The sequence below is a fragment of the Antedon bifida genome, chromosome 6 (assembly GCF_963402885.1).
Source record: "Antedon bifida chromosome 6, ecAntBifi1.1, whole genome shotgun sequence".
In the NCBI taxonomy this organism is placed as follows: Eukaryota; Metazoa; Echinodermata; class Crinoidea; order Comatulida; family Antedonidae; genus Antedon; species Antedon bifida.
This window is the reverse complement of record NC_136231.1, coordinates 16789646-16803965: the sequence shown is the minus strand read 5'-3', so window position 1 is coordinate 16803965 and position 14320 is coordinate 16789646. Positions and strand designations below refer to the sequence as shown.

General features: G+C 33.9%; 1 protein-coding gene across 2 annotated transcripts; it reads left to right on the top strand.

Annotated features, from left to right (window-relative positions):
* Positions 1-7438: 7438 nt before the first annotated feature.
* On the top strand, positions 7439-13215 carry LOC144845391 (protein phosphatase Mn(2+)-dependent 1K-like). Of its 2 annotated transcripts, none has more exons than XM_078702686.1 (5): positions 7439-7553; positions 10591-11110; positions 11437-11629; positions 12257-12374; positions 12713-13215. In XM_078702686.1, exons 2-5 carry the CDS (start codon positions 10621-10623, stop codon positions 12974-12976), a joined length of 1065 nt encoding a protein of 354 aa, XP_078558812.1. In that variant the 5' UTR covers positions 7439-7553; positions 10591-10620; the 3' UTR covers positions 12977-13215. The 2 variants fall into 2 exon arrangements, with proteins under 2 accessions (XP_078558812.1, XP_078558813.1); XM_078702687.1 differs by having other exon boundaries at positions 7540-7557.
* The last annotated feature ends 1105 nt before the right edge of the window (positions 13216-14320 follow it).

The window sequence follows — 14320 nt, the reverse complement described above, 5'->3', positions numbered from 1 at the left end:
ATCGAGGTCTTTTACAGAACATTTTTAAAGCATATTCTCAAACTTAATAAATCCACTGCAAATTGCATGGTTTTTGGTGAAGTCGGTAGAGTAAATATTAAATTAGTAATTGATAAAAGAATGTTACAGTTTTGGGTACGCATCATAAGTAGCAAACAAAGCAAATTGTCAAATATTATGTTCGGGGTTGCTAAAAAAATTACATGATCAAGGTATTTATCTCTCACAATGGACTAGCAAAATTCAAAATGTACTCAACAATTGTGGTATGCCCCAAATGTGGAATGATTTCGATAATTTTAATAAAAAATGGTTAGCAAAGAGTATTAATCTCCGATTGAGTGACATCTCAAAACAGGAATGGCGTCATGATGTTTTTTCTAATTCAGTGTGTGATAATTATAGATATTTTAAGGATGTTTTAGTATTCGAACAGTCATTAATTTTACTAAAAGATAATGAAAGGATTGATCTCTGCAGGTTCAGATGTGGGAATCATCGACTTCCAATCTCTAAAAGATACAGTAATGAACACGAAACAAAATGTACTTTATGTAACCTAAACGAGACTGGAGACGAATACCACTATTTATTTATTTGCCCCTTACTTGTTCCCATGCGCCAAATTTACATTCAAAAGTATTATATCACCCGTCCAAATAGAACCAAAATGCACCAATTACTTAATACCAGATCAAAAAAAAAAACTATCAAACTTAGCTAAATTTATTCATAACATTTTGTATTTGTTTTAGTTAGATGTTGGTTTTTCGATATATCAATTATTTATTAAGACCAAATATTTATGTCTGGAAGTGTTTAGTTTGTTTCTGTATAACATTGAAAGAATGTTCTTTCATACCCTGAAAAAGGGTCGATAAAGAAATAAAGAATCATTGTCATTGTCATTGTCAGCACTGTGCACTACGATACCCATTTTGGTTGCACTCGCGCACAGTGATAATAAATATGATTTAGTTTACCACTGTGCGCTACCATACCCATTTTGATTGCACTCGCGCACAGTGATAATAAATAGGATTTAGTTTACCACTGTGCGCTGCCATACCCATTTTGGTTGCACTCGCGCACAGTGATAATAAATAGGATTTAGTTTACCACTGTGCGCTACCATACCCATTTTTATTGCACTCGCGCACAGTGATAATAAATAGGATTTAGTTTACCACTGTGCGCTACCTACTCAACTGTATCAATATCACATATTTCTATTGATATATTTAATTTCCTCAACAGAGAGAACCAATTGAATGACCAAAACAAGTGGAAAACGCGAACCCAATTGTGATTATTATATTTGCATGAATAAATTGTTCTAAAACAAGAATAAATGTAACTACATAAACTAACTTTGCTTTGGCAGCAATAATATGATTTAAAATTGATTGAAGTAGAACATTAAAGATAGTTACAGGATACTTTAAATTGATTTACATGATTTAACATGATATTGACGCGTGTACCGTACTCATACAGCGATTCGTATACAAAGGACACCGCCAGACAACCGCGTACCTATATTGTTTATAGATCACGGCAGTCAGCATGCATAAAGTATATAGCCTTCCGACGTACATAAAAAATGGAACGCTGCGGTTACCTACAGTATTTATGTGTGGCTATGAAGTATAGGCTAGTGGTCATCATCATAGAGGATTATAGTGAATATATTAATATATTACACTATAATATCTATGGTATGTACTGTGGTTTACATTATAGCATCTGATTATTATTTTTTTCTAGGGCTACCAGCCGATACGTAGGCTACTCAACTGTATCAATATCACATATTTCTATTGATATATTTAATTTCCTCAACAAATTGCTGTAAATAAATATAGGTAGAACTACGGTGGCCTATAAGTGTCACGGCAACTTTCAAAAAATATCACGGCAACTTTCAAAAAAAGCCACGGCAATTTGAAAAAAGCCACGGCAATTTGAAAAAAGCCACGGCAAATTAAAAATAAAACATCACGGCAAATTAAAAATAAAACATCGCGGCAATTTAACAAAAATACCACGGCAACTTAAAAATAAAACACCACGGCAAATTAGTATTGAAACACCACGGCAAATTAGTAATGAAACACCACGGCAAATTACAGAATGCCACGGCGGAAGTGAGTTACCACGGCGGAAGTGAAACCTTTGGAATCTTCGATTTTTTCTGAGGTAAGTAATTATTTGTGCATTGAAGTAAATATTATTATATTAATTTATTTAACTGCAGCATTTACGTGTTTATTGCACTAGGCCTAGCTATGCCCACTACTAGCCTAAGGCCTAAGCCTTAGGCCTACAGTAGTAGCTAGGTCTACTGTAAAAAAAACTTGTTATATAAAAAACAGATTACTGTAAATATATTAAAACATTGTAGAATGTTATAGGGCCTAGGCCTACCTTGTAATAAGGCCTATGGTCTAGCCCGCTAGAAAGTTCAAGAAGAGTGCAATAAACACGTAAACTGCTGCAGTTAAATAAATAAATATAATATTTACATCAATGCACAAATAATTACTTACCTCAGAAAAAATCGAAGATTCCAAAGGTTTCACTTCCGCCGTGGTAACTCACTTCCGCCGTGGCATTCTGTAATTTGCCGTGGTGTTCCATTATTAATTTGCCGTGGTGTTTCAATACTAATTTGCCGTGGTGTTTCATTTTTAAGTTGCCGTGGTATTTTTGTTAAATTGCCGCGATGTTTTATTTTTAATTTGCCGTGATGTTTTATTTTTAATTTGCCGTGGCTTTTTTCAAATTGCCGTGGCTTTTTTCAAATTGCCGTGGCTTTTTTTGAAAAAATTGCCGTGATATTTTTTGAAAGTTGCCGTGACACTTATAGGCCACCGTATTGAACTATAATAAGCATTAAATTTGCTGTCTCACACAACGTTTGCTTTTTTCGGGGATTCCCCTAGACGTACGTTCACATTGAACTTGAGCGCAAAACAAAATACCTTATCTTTCGATGTAATTTACATATAAAGGATGTCAAAAATGTTGATAACAAATTTATTAAAGATATCTGTATATTGCTTGGAGTAAGGCAACTTATGCAGAACCACAAGATAACTTCGGTAACCAAATTATCTGGAACAATACAAATAATAGAATACCTGTTTATCATCAAAGATCTTTTTCTTCATTATGGGGAAGCATTACCATATGACATGCTTTTGAATAGATATAATCTTTTTAAGTTTCCTTTTATCACATTTTATGGAATATTAACTGCTATACCCAATCAGTGGAAGCAATTTGATCACAATATCCCTTTTAATGATTCCGATCATATTTTCTATAATGTAGCCCAATTAATTTGTCACGTTTAATTTACCCTTTGTTAATTATCGATATTATTAAACCTCCAATAGTATATGACAAATGGGGCTTAAATTTCAATATTACGCCAGAAAATTGGGAAAACATATTTGAAACACCATTTCGTACTGCTACTGAGGCCAAGATACAAAACTTTCAATTTCGGTTTTTGCACCGTAAATGTTACCCCCACCCCATTCCTCCACCCTCCCCCCTCCCCCAATAGGCTTCTCTTTTTAATGGGTATAGCGGATAGTCAACTCTGTACTTTCTGTCATTCAGAAATAGAGACACTTAGAACACCTATTCTGGTCATGTACTGTAACCTCAAGATTTATTTTAGATTGTGTGAACAACTATTCTTTGGAACTTACAGTTTGTACTAACCAAGAAGGAGTTGTTCTTTGGTAAAATTTAAGATACTTACAACCCAGTAAATTTGTATATACTTTATTGTAAACAATATATTGTTAACTGTGAACAATAAGAAACCAGACTGTAATGTATTTTTTCAAGTGCAGTGTCCCAAATACTTAATGTCCGAACCCCCAGAGTATTACTTATTTTTATCTTTAAAAGCAGCAGCAGCTACACGTACCGCTTATTCTACTGAAAAGAAATTAAAGCCGTTTAGTTTACTAATCTTAATATTTGCTATACATGCCAATTATATATCTGTTCGGATGTTTCGAAACTAGAGACAAAAATAAGAGACCCAATATGAATTTATTATACGAAAATTGAGACGTACGAAAAGGGAGACCATGCGTACGAAAAGACGAAAAGAGAGACCATGCGTACGAAAAGAGAGACCATGCGTACGAAAAGTGAGACCATGCGTACGAAAAGTGAGACCATGCGTACAAAGGGTAAATTTAGGTAATACATTTTAGCTTTTAGCCATTTTATTACATTCAAAAACACTAATCTCTCCCTATTCAAATATTGTTTGGGAGATAGGTTCTAGTCTGGTGGAAGCTTACCTTTTTGTAGTAGGGCCTACAATGTGGCATTTAAAAAGAAACATGTGTTGTGAAAAACGTCTTTTTATAATGTATATGTGGTATTTAGAAAGACAATTTAGAAAGAATAGGCCTAAAGAATATTTGTTGTGAAAAACGTTCAACTCGGATGGCGCCAGCCTAATTCTATCTACACTCTAACATTCATTGTCCATTATTATTTCTAATTCTATCGAATAATAATTGTCATAAATACTGAGTATAAAACGTGTTATTAGCTACAGACAGTGAAATGTTGTATAGACCTTATTCAATTGTTATTTCCATTGCATCCATCTGCGATATCGCCAAGTAGGACGTTTTATACAATAAAATAAAAGTACAAAAACCTGATAAAATAGAAATTTAGCTAGATTTAAACTCGTCACTTAAGACGAGAGTAGTTAAGGAGAAGGTCCAGTCAGTCGTGATGATAACATTGGTTAACAATGGGGTAGTATAAGACAATAGAGTATATAATTTCACAAGATTTGTTATATCGCTAGAATTGTTATATATTAATATACATAATAAATAATAAATAAAAATGATATGGTGAATTAGTTTGTGATGAGAACAAATGGTTTACAATGGTTGAAGTATAAGACAATAGGTGTTATGTTTCGGATATAATAATACAATGGTTAACATATAGGGTGAGGAAGTAAGATAATAGAGCTGTTGTATAATTGAATTAGTCATGTACTTGCGGTAATTTTAAAAAGGGTACAGTAAAGATGCATGTTGTGTTGGTAACATTTAAAGTGGGTTAATTCCTTCAGTTTTCTTCAGTTGGCCTATCACACACAAATACCTTTATTAAACTCGTCCGGAATATAGGCAGGGCGTATCTGAAAGTGTTCATTTCGCTTAAAGATGTATTGTCCCTTTGACTAATTCCAAAAAAAAAAAAAAAAAAAGATTTCGAAAAAAAGTTGGTCATTTTGAAGTATCATAATGTTAAACTAAATAGATTAGTCTAAGACGTGCAATATCTAAGTACTAAGGTAATAAGTATATAAAATAACGTTTTAAAAATGTAGATTACTGCAGCACTTGTACTTAAGAAAAACAAAGTAAGATAATTAAGTAATGTGAATTAAAAACAATATTGCTATTGTAACATTATAAAAAAAAGCTGTAAGAAGGATATTAATAATACTAAAAATACCCAAAAATAGATTATTGATAATAATGATTAAAATAAGTAATTTGTTTCAGTACTATTCCCGTTGAGTTAATGTAAGTTTTTAATTAGTACGGTAAGCAATACAAAAAAGGAGGAAAAACACAAAAACATTATTTAATTAGTTTTCAACAAAATTGTTAATGATATTTAGTTGATATAAGTTTTTAGTTTAATTTTTTTACGAGTTTATATTTTAATAATAAATTTTAATTTAAAAAATGTTATCGTACATTGATTTAGTTAGTAAGAAATAATTTTAAAAAAGCAAAAAATATTATAATTATTGTAATTATTAAATTATTTTCCCTTATTAATTTCGTATATAATACTTTAATAGGTTTTAGGCCTATATTATTGTATAGTAAATAATTAAAAAAGAAGTAATTTGTTCAATAATCTTAACTTATTTTAAGTTTTAGCTCGATAAGGAATTTTAAAAAAAACCACAAAAAAACACCAAAAAAAAAAACAAAAACAAAAAAAAACATCCCAGTCTGAAGTCGGAGATGCTACCTCATCGTGGTAGACTGGTGTCAACATCATTGGTAACCAAACTGGTACCAAGATGGCTAACAGCATCACGCATCTTGTACCGTAGTTACAATCGCACACTATACCACACATTTGTGCTGTCACGGATGGTAGGCCACTTACTGAGTGTGAAAATATCAAAAATAATTTAATATATAAAAAGTACGTATTATATATTGTTGGAAGGATTGCATGACAAAAACATTAAATTAATATGATATAAAGCTCAGGAGTACAGGTAGGAATTATAAGTAAGTTTAAGTAAGATTTAATTCGTCACTATGACGAATTATAGGTTATATGCATTGATTTAAATAAAGATAATTGATTTTTAAAAGATATATTGATTGATTGATTTTGTCAGAATCTTTACGTACGCATGTGTTATATGCGCTACACACGTAATTGTATTGCCATTATGATGAAATATGACCTGAAATGTATGAGTACCAAATTTTTTTAATTCATGATTCATGCTTGTGAAGATATGATTACAAGCGTGATTTTGTTAAATCGTGCGTAGACCGCGTAATTTTTTATTGCGCACCGCCGTGAAAACATAACCACATCGATTCCTGGCTATAAGGAACCCAATTAACCATCTTTTATTAGTGAAATCATTATTTTTGTTTTGTTGTAGGCCTATTTATAAGGAAGGGAATAACTTAAAACTGCAAAATGAAATACTGAAAGTCTGTTATTAAAGTTCAGTTTTCATGTTTTTGGGGACAATAGGCCGCATTATGGAGTTGTGGCTTGGTGGTTTGCTAACAATGGTCCTGGTTTCAAGTCCTGAATGACAAATTACAACTCTACCCACTTTTTTCTTTGTTAATGTAGAGCATCTGTGTATATGTTTGTCTTGTAAACAGGATTGCCACCTTTAAGAAGGATAGTGAATGAATTCGGTAAATGGTTCATTGGCAATTTTGGCAATCATTAACTATAAACCAACAAAACAATTTAATGTCAATACAAACAAACAAACAAGCACAATAATATCCAGTATTATATTGTAGGTACAGCAAAAGTTAAATAAAATAAACGTGACTTTATTTTTCTGATAAAATGTTCATGCTGTGACAAAATGTTAATTACTTTATTTTTCATATGATTATTTAATTTAATGTCTCTCTAGGCCTATTGCAATTTTGAGTAAAAAAGAATAGTGTTTATAGGGTAATTTCAACTATCGCCCACAGATCAGAAAAATAAAATCTTTAAAATGTTTTTAAAAAATGAAGCATTTAATATACGGGATCGAAAACACTATTATTATCGATATTAAATCTGTGATTCGAAAATCACAGCAGATTTACATTTTGTTTTTGCCTTTATACAAGTTGGTGGCGCTCTTTAAAAACAACTAGTCGCAAAAGAAAAAAAAAGAGAAGAGAGGAAGAGGAAGGGGAGAGGAGAGGCAATGGAAAATTTTGACATGCTTTTACATTTAATCAGAATACAAAGCAAGTGGAGTAGCGCCAGCAAGTATTTTTCAATTATTTTGATAATTATCTAGTTTAAATTTCAAATATTAATATATTGCCTAACCCCTGTATGAGGCTAGGCCTCTGCTTTTAGTCCTGGTAGGTATAGTATTAGTATACAAATAATGAATGTTTATGAGTGTAATGGTACAAGTAATGGCATGAGGTGAATGATGAAAGGTTATATATCAACGAGGCAACGCCGAGTTGATATTAACCTTTTATCATTCACCAAATGCCATTATTTGTACCATTACACGAATATAAACATTCATTATTTGTTTTATATAACATCTAAATAGATTCCTGTCATTTGAATCAAATAAGGTAAGGTGGCCCTAGCCAAAGGCCCACATTTCATTCACATTGATTGAAAACAGTAACATTTGGTTTTTAATATTATATTAAATGTTATATTTATATGGATTTTATAAACACACCTACTTTAGTGTTAATTATGTCAACAAACGACCAAACAATCTTAGGCCTAGCAAGGCTAAAACCCCTAAACTAGGACTAGCCTAATACTAGCATGGCCTAGGCTAGACCATGTAGCCTAGTACTACAGTAGCTTGGCTGAAAGGCAAAACTTCGACAGACAATTGGAACTTATCTAGGCTAATTATGGTTTTTCCAGCAATTCCACGTCTTGTAGGGATGTCCCCATTAATGAATCAAAATCCTAAAAACGATCTAAGGCTAATTTAAATGCCTTTCTGAATGAAATTATTACATAATTATATATGTCCAAATCGTACACAAATATCTGCTGCTGTTGCATATCTCGCGGTGGTGTTTACAAATGAAACTGAGACCAGACGACAAGTGGCGCTGTTGTATTTCACAGTAATTTGTATACTAGGTTTTTTTTCATCCGCGAAACGTTTTTTTTTTCGTACACAAAATTTAAAAAGAGAAACGAAACTGAGGCCAGACGACAGGTGGCGCTGTTGTATTTCACAGTACAGAGCCATATATATAAAGAGTTACGACATTGGATTATAGTCACGTGATATGCAGATCAATTTGTGTCAAACTTGTCTCCGTTATTGCATGTAAAGTATAGGAGCAAGAAAATACTTTAAACTTTTTCTTATATTTAAAAAAATGTAATTGCACATTTTACGGTGAAATATCGATGTGCACAGCGTACAGAAGTACTTGCGGCAAAGAATATTGCGCGCGCGTGCGCTAATACATTATAAAGTTCGATTGATTGATTTTGGAACGAAGCATCCCATAACTACGTCCTATTAATAACAATTATGTAATATTTTCAATTCATAATGCATGCTTTGATGACTAAATAAAATAATAAAGTGTCGTGGATATATTTGTTAATATATTGAATAGGGTATGAACAATATTAAAATAATAAAGGTGAATTATTACAAATGAAATGATGAACGAGTCTCTGAAAGTTTGTGTCAAAAACACACAGAGAGCCATATACTGTATAAAGAGAGGGGTGAATTTGTGTGTTTTTTGTATTGGTTCATGCTTTGATGTATCCTGACTTGCATGTAGGCCCTAGCATTTATTCTTTTGTTATTATAGACACAATATATATATGTTACCAAATTAATACCATTAATAAAATTAATTACTAAAATAAAAACGGAATATAAGCGTTATTTCATAGACAAAAAAATCTAAAAATAATGCATGAACTATAGGAAAACGCTATACAAAAGAGACGCGCGCGCCCTCAGCGTGCGAATTCTTTGACACAAAAATGGCTTCTAATTTTCAATGTCGTAACTCTTTATATATATGGCTCTGTCACAGTACAGAGCCATATTATATGGTAATTTGTATACTAGATTTTTTTTCATCCGCGAAACGTTTTTTTTTTCGTACACAAAAATGTTTCAAAAAGTACTATTAAACGATCGTTTAATAGTGCGTACTATTGCACGCCATGTGACCCACAATCGTCCAATCAAATGACAGGAATTTATTTAGGGGTTATATAATAGAGGATATCACACACAGGGCCTAGACTAGGGCCTAGGCCTAGGTAGGCCTAGTAGGCTAGAAAATATATAGGCCTAGCTAGGCCTAGGCCTACCTACCTAGAGGCCTAAAAGCCTAGGCTAGACTAGTTTAATAAGACACGACAGTGCATGCTGTACAGTCTCCTCTCTGCTGACTGCGCACTGTGGTCGATCAGCTGTTTGGGCCCGGGTGGTTGTGGGGAAACCGCATATCCTGTTGTAATAATTAAAGATGTATTGTCCCCCTGAAAAAATAATTCTTAAAAAAATTTTTGTTGAATATTCCATTTTAATGTAACATAATAGTTATCCACTTTGACCAAAAATTGGATCGAAAAAAAATGTATTTACCTGAAAAAAATGTAATTTAAAGCAAAAAATGGTCAAATTGGCTGCCAGCCAATGAATTTTTGGTTGAATTTAACCATTTATTTTGTCATTTTACAAGTAAAAACATTTATTTTTTTCGTTTTTTTTTCTATGGAAGGGAATAACTTTATTAAAACTACAAAATAACATATTCAAAGTCTGATTTAATTAATCTTCATTTTTCATGTTTTTAGGGGACAATACATCTTTAAAGATCTGGTCCCGGTTCCACACACACAGAGTGCCTCAACTTAACAACGGCTAAACCTGTCATTACGCATACAAACGGCCTAAAAACCTTTCATTACGCATACAAACGGCCTAAAAACCTTTCATTACGCATACAAACGGCCTAAAAACCTGTCATTACGCATACAAACGGCCTAAAAACCTGTCATTACGCATACAAACGGCCTAAAAACCTTTCATTACGCATACAAACGGCCTAAAAACCTGTCATTACGCATACAAACGGCCTAAAAACCTGTCATTACGCATACAAACGGCCTAAAAACCTGTCATTACGCATACAAACGGCCTAAAAACCTGTCATTACGCATACAAATAAATAAAAAATACATAATTATACAGTGCACAATTGAATTGTTTCAACCATTATTAATAATGAAATATATAATATCTCTATGTTTCAACTCTCTCTAATTTAGGATTTTAACTGAGCAAGACAAGTTCACAAAATGCTTCGTTTTATTTCGAGGAGATCACCAACCTACAGAAATATCTCAAAACTTACTGCAAGATTTGTCTCGTCCGAAGAAACGTTCTGGTCCCGTGAACCAAATCAGGAACCAAGCCACTGTATTAATCAAAAAAACTTTGGTGTATGGGAAAACAGGATTGAAGAACCAATATTGTTACAGCAGAGTATTAAACATGGAATACCTATCCCAAAGATTTCACTTGAAATGGTTGGTCATGCATCATTAACCGGAAGAAAAAGTGTCAATGAAGACCGAATTCGTATTCATGAACTTCAGCCAAACCTGTTGTATTTTGGGATATTTGACGGACATGGTGGTGGGTTAGCTGCAGACTATACTCAAAAACATTTAGAACATCATATATCATACTGGATATCGCGTGAAGATGACCTTCAAGTTGTTTTACAGAACGCATTTATTGACCTCAATAATAAGTTTATGAGATATCTAATACTTGAAAGTGGAAGTTAGTATTTTTAACAGCATTTTGTTCTGGTTCACACCAGCTAAGTCCAAATTCTTAGGTAACTGATTATACTATCTGTTAGATTAAAGAAACTATTTCTGCTTGGTTAAAGTTATAGTGTAATCGCCACCCACTTCAACATAAAAATGGGTTAAGTTAGTGCATGATTGGCTTATTATTATTACAGGACCTAAATTAAGTGGATTTTGATTGCATGGAAATTTCTCCAAATGTTAAAAAGATTTAAATTTAAACCCCATGGTAGGATTTTCTCAATCTTTGATTAATTCCATCCAAATTTTTACTTCTGTTTTTTGTGGTTTTAGATCCTTTATCAAACTCGGGTACAACCGCCACTGTTTGTTTGCTACGCAATGGAAATGAGTTGGTGTTAAGCCATGTTGGTGACACACGTTTAACTTTATGCCGAAAAGGAAAAGCAATACGCTTGAGTCGAGATCATGAACCTGAAGTTCCTGCTGAACAGGAGAGAATTAAAAAGGCTGGTGGCTTCATCAGGTATTATAGGGCTTATCCATCAACAGGGTATGCTAGGGTATTGTGGATTACTAATCTAAAGCATTGTCTACACTATCAAACTTTATGTGACAAAAAAATGTGACATGCCCATATATGGACATGATGATGTCATATCACTACCATATTTAGGCATATCACTACCATATTTGGATACATCACACTTTTTTGTCATATAAAGTTTGATAGTGTAGACAGAGCTTAATGAAGTGAAAGGTTGGGCACTACCCTGTATGTGTAGTGTAGTATTAAATAGGTTGATGGTTTTCATGGCAAAATCAATATGTGAATATAAAGTTTGCGGTACACCACGTATAGTTCTGAAAAGTTAAGTTGACGAAGTTTATTGATCGATATATATACGTGATGTACAGTAACGCAAACTTTATATCAACATACAGTAGTGTAGTATTTTTATGGATAAAATAGTTCAAAACATACTCTGAGGGATGCTCATTCACACATTGTGTTGGCATTGGTTTATTGTCTCCTTATCAAAGAGATTGTTCCATCAACAGGTCAGTCGTATTAGAGCTAGTCAGCTGTACTATGAAAATCCCTGGTTTAACCGCTCTGCCATTTACTCACAATTTGTATTGTTTATTTCAGCTGTGACAGCATTGGTAGACCACTTGTAAATGGTGTATTATCAATGAGTCGTAGTATTGGAGATACAGAGTTAAAGAGATATGGAGTGACTGCTGCACCACAAACAAAATCAGTTGAAGTAAGTAACAGGTAGATTTCAAACCTTAAATGATTTAATGAGTACTGTCATAGAGATATTATAATGAACTATAATATCTCTATGGTACTGTACTTAGAATGTGCAGATGCTATTAATTTTCTCTGGCATGATTAAAGCTCTGTCTACACTATCAAACAAAAAAAGTGTGATGTGCCCAAATATGGTATGATATTCCCAAATATGTTAGTAATATGACATCACCATGTCCATGGGCACATTACATTTTGTTGTCACATAAAGTTGATAGTGTAGACAAGGCTTTATATGTCATAGATGAATATCTACATACATTTTAATAAGTACTGTTTTTCTTTTAGATAAAACACAGCAAAGACGGTTTCCTGATATTCACTACTGACGGTGTTCATTTTGTCATGACGGATCAAGAGATCTGCGACGCCATTAACCGTGTTGACGATCCACGAGAAGCGGCCCGTTTCATAGTGGATCAGGCTATGCAGTTTGGGAGCGATGACAATGCCAGTGCCATGGTGATACCACTTGGACAATGGGGAAATCAAGAATATTGTAATCCTAATTCTCTGTACAGTTTAAGATGGAGAGGGAGGTCAAATTGTTAACACATTATCAGTATTGAAATGTACACCATATTGATATATAAATATTCGCTTGTGCCAACCGTGAATACAGATGTATTTGCAAATGTACACTTATTCCTGTAAGACAATCCACTACATTTTGGTTTTCTGGTATATTTATTTATTTTCATAAACTGTTTCATAACTGAAAAAGTTATTTTATAGTGAAACATTTTAAATAACTGTAAATATTGTTATATAGAATAAATATGTTATAGTACTTTAAATTATTTGTATTTCATTGGTTTCATTCAATATATTATATACCCACTTACTAAATACCCTTGTATTCTTTCATTAGAACTAGATGTGAGTTTCTTTCTGACTGATCTGTCAACAAATTCAAATCAAATCACTTTTTCTTGCCTCTTAATTCCAACCACAAACATGCTAACTAAATCAACTAGTTGCAACAGCTGGTATGGGTACAAATAGATGAAACTTACTGTTCAGATCTTTCTGAAAAAATAATGGTCACCGCAAGTAATTTGGATGATCCATGGCATTGGTCAAAATACTTGCTGTGTGCTTACATTGTGTAAAACCAATCTTAAGCACTGTGTGCTTGTGTTATGTGAATCCAATCTTAAGCACTGTGTGCTTGTGTTATGTGAATCCAATCTTAAGCACTGTGTGCTTGTGTTGTGTGAAACTAATCTTAAGCACTGTGTGCTTGTGAGCACGGTGTGCTTGTGTTGTGTGAATCCAATCTTAAGCACTGTGTGCTTGTGAGCACGGTGTGCTTGTGTTGTGTGAATCCAATCTTAAGCACTGTGTGCTTGTGAGCACTGTGTTGTGTGAATCCAATCTTAAGCACTGTGTGCTTGTGAGCACTGTGTTGTGTGAATCTAATCTTAAGCACTGTGTGCTTGTGAGCACTGTGTGCTTGTGTTGTGTGAAACTAATCTTAAGCACTGTGTGCTTGTGAGCACTGTGCGCTTGTGAGCACTGTGCGCTTGTGAGCACTGTGCGCTTGTGAGCACTGTGCGCTTGTGAGCACTGCGCGCTTGTGAGCACTGCGCGCTTGTGAGCACTGCGCGCTTGTGAGCACTGCGCGCCTGTGAGCACTGCGCGCCTGTGAGCACTGCGCGCCTGTGGGCACTGCGCGCCTGTGGGCAGTGCGCGCCTGTGGGCAGTGCGCGCCTGTGGGCAGTGCGCGCCTGTGGGCAGTGCGCGCTTGTGGGCACTGTGCGCTTGTGAGCACTGTGCGCTTGTGAGCACTGTGCGCTTGTGAGCACTGTGCGCTTGTGAGCACTGTGTGCTTGTGTTGTGTGAAACTAATCTTAAGCACAAGAACGATTGAAGAGAAAAAAATGAAAGACAAAC